General features: G+C 49.9%; 1 protein-coding gene across 1 annotated transcript; it reads right to left on the minus strand.

Moving 5' to 3' along the window:
* Positions 1-1,054: 1,054 nt before the first annotated feature.
* Positions 1,055-1,723, minus strand: LOC131663667 (uncharacterized). The gene has a single exon (XM_058934198.1). The coding sequence runs from the start codon at positions 1,721-1,723 to the stop codon at positions 1,055-1,057; it is 669 nt and encodes a 222-aa protein (XP_058790181.1).
* Between the last annotated feature and the right edge of the window lie 1,611 nt (positions 1,724-3,334).

Consider the following 3,334-nt stretch of genomic DNA (forward strand, 5'->3'; position numbering starts at 1 on the left):
CATGACCGCGTGAGCGTTCACCTCCCCGATCTCCCCTCCCACGTCCACCACCGCCGTGTGCTCTGTAGGCTAAAACCCTTTTTGTTCTACGGCCCCTCCGTTTCGATTGACGGTGGGACCGTAGTCCAAAGTCCTCTGTCGACTGATCCTTTTTTTTTTTTTAATCCCCCGCGGAACCGCCGCTAGGCATTACTTCACGGGGAAGGCATTAGCTGATTAGTTCTTCCTTCTTGTTGTCCTTCCCTACGTCCTTCAATCGCTGTTAGTTGCTTGGAGGTTCAGGATAGTCTGCTGTTCCTTCCTCTATTATCATCTTCTTACTGCATCCGATCGTCTTCTTCTTTCGGCATCGTCCGGTCGTCCTCTTCTTGCTGCATCGTCCGGTCATCCTCTGGACAGGCTCACTCTCGATACCCTACGTTCCTCTGCGTCGGGAAAGTGAGCCTGAGCTCAACCCGATTGCCTTCGCTGACCTGCTAGGGCAGGGGAGCATTTTTGGTGTCTTGTTATCCTATAGATAGTCTCGACTCCAGAGCCTACGTTCCTCTACATCGGATGGAGGATACTGGGCTTGACCCAATAACCTACGTTCCTCTGCATCAATGAGGGAAGCTAACTGTTCTACAGTCTGGCGCCCTACACTTCTACTATTTCTCCTCTCTTTCTCTTCTTTCCGAAGTTGCGTTATCACCTCTTTAGCAAGGTCTGTTGTGGCGTTCCAAGCCTCCTGCAATGCAAGCATCTTCTGTGCGAGGTTGCATGGCATGATCGCCGCGTCTATTGTGCTCTCAAGCTGTCGTCGTTGGTTTCCAAATCTAGGGCACGTGAAGAACACGTGCCGTGCGTCCTCCTCTATTCCATGACATCTTGGACATTCTGGTGAGTCTTCGTGCTTGTACTTGTACAAGTATTTGCGGAAGCATCCGTGTCCAGTGAGCATCTGTGTCAGGTAGTAGTTGAGATCCCCATGTTGGCGATTCACCCATTCCGCCAGATTTGGGATGAGCTCATGGGTCCACCTGCCCTTGCCCGAGCTATCCCACTGCGCTTGCCATCACTGGAGGCTTTTCTGCCTTTCTCTCTTTCTGCAGTCATCTATATCTGCTACTCTACTGTTCCGGTGGCGGTATATCCTTCTTTGTTCCTCGGCCAAGATCTCGATAGGAAGCAGACCGGATATCACGTGCGCGGCGTCTCTGGAGACGGTCCTGAATCCACTCGCGACCCTCAGTGCCATTTGCCGACATACCGGGTATATTCGTCTCTGGCACTCTTGAAGCTGTAGTGCACTACCCCATATGACAATTCCATATGTCAGTATTGACATAACCACTGACGAAAGAAGAGCCCTTCGTCTGGGTTTTGGCCCACCGAGGTTCGGCATGAGTCTGCTCAGTGCTTCTCCAACTGCTGATGCCTTTTTGCTAGTGTGTTCGACCTGATCCTTGAAGCAGAGTCGGGCGTCTATCATTACCCCAAGGTATCGGACGGATGGTTGCGATTTTATTTCGCAGTCACCTACTTGTAGCTTCAGCGTTTCGCGTTTTTTCCTACTGCTTATAAGTACAGCCTCTGTCTTGTGTTTTGCTATCTTCAGTCCTGAGTCGTCCATCCAGGGAGTGTATATGCTGAGAGTCTTCTTGAATAGGTTCTGGATGTCTTCTATGTACTTGCCTATGATCACGAGAGCAATATCGTCTGCAAATGCCGCAGTTGTTACCATTCTTGGTATTTTCAGGTTGAGGAGGCCATTTACATAATGATCCATAACAGTGGTCCCAGAACTGAGCCTTGGGGCACTCCTCCACTGATCTTGTATTCCCTGGGCCCATTCTCCGTGTCATACTGCAGAATTCTGTCAGTGAAGTAGCTGACTATCAGTTTCTGCAAATATAGAGGGACTTTCATCCGTTCCAAGGCTTCCAGGATTTTGTCCCACTTTGCAGAATTGAAGGCATTCTTCATGTCAAGCGTCACTACTGCGCAGTAGTTTTTGTCGCCGTTCTTCCATCGTTCTCCAGAAATTGCATTTCTGGCAGTGTCAACTACTAATTTAATAGCGTCGACAGTTGACCTTCCTTTCCGGAATCCGAATTGCCTGTCGGAGAGGTGTGTTTCAGTTATCACCTCGATTCTCCTGTAGATGATCGTTTCAAGGATCTTTCCCATCGAGTCAAGCATGCAGAGAGGACGATAAGCTGTTGGTTCGTCCGGTGGCTTTTTCCCTTTCAGAAGGTGGACAAGTCTCTGCAGCTTCCATTGAGCCGGAAAGTAGCTCTCTTGGATACACCTGTTGTACATGTGGAGGAACATGTCTGGCGCTATTTTTATCGCCTTTTTTAGGGCGATGTTCGGTATACCGTCTGGTCCGGGAGCCTTCTTGTTGCCTAGTCTGCCACTGGCCGATTTCAACTCCTGCAGGGTTATCGGTGGTGTGGGCTCTTCTGGGTTAGCGATGTCAGTCTCTAAAGGCGGTTGCTGCGGGAAGAGATTTGTCACGATCTTCTCCAGCAGTACCGGGCACATGGGTGAGGACAAGGGTTGTGGCTTCACCCTTTTCATCACAACCTTGTAGGGTCTCCCCCATGGGTCGTTTTCTACTTCCTCGCGCAGCTCTATCCAGGAGCGGGTCTTGCTGGCTCTGATTACCTTAGTCAGTAGTTGCCGTGCTTCCTTATGAGCTTCTTTGAGGTCTGTATTTTGGATTCTTTCTGGCTCGCGTGGCTTTTCTTCTTGCTCGGATGCTGTCCTGTCGTCTTGTGGCCACCTCGTCATTCCACCAGTACATGGGTGGGTGGTTATTATTATTGGGCTGCTTTCGTTTCATCGTAGCGTTGCATGCTGATACAACTCTGCGAATCACTTCTTCCGCTTCTTCATGTGCACAGCTGGCTTTAACAGGTCTGATATCTAGTGCTACTTCAAATAGCTTGGCGTCAAACTTGTCGGCGTTCCACCCTCTTATATGTGTCCTTCTGCTTGGACATCCCATTTTGTCTCTGCCAGCTATGACCGTCCAGCTTATGAGCCGATGATCGCTCAAGTTAAAGATGTCATGCATTGTCCATTCGTTCCCTCCTTTTGCTAGGTTGGAGCTCACCCAGGTTAGGTCAACGATCGAGCTGCCGTTGTCTGTCTCAAACGTTCCGGTGTTCAGTAGGACCATGTCTATGCAGGACATTGCTAACAGTAGCTCATTTCCTCTCGGATCTGTTTTCTTGCTGTCGCATTCGGTTGCCCAGGAGTTGAAATCTCCCGCGATAACTGTGGGAGAGTGCTCCTTCACATCCTTGACGAGTCTGTCAAGCAATTCTGTGAATTCGCCAATGTTGAG

Source organism: Phymastichus coffea, unplaced genomic scaffold (assembly GCF_024137745.1).
Source record: "Phymastichus coffea isolate CEN01 unplaced genomic scaffold, Cenicafe_Pcof_1.1 PCOF00037, whole genome shotgun sequence".
Lineage (NCBI taxonomy): Eukaryota > Metazoa > Arthropoda > Insecta > Hymenoptera > Eulophidae > Phymastichus > Phymastichus coffea.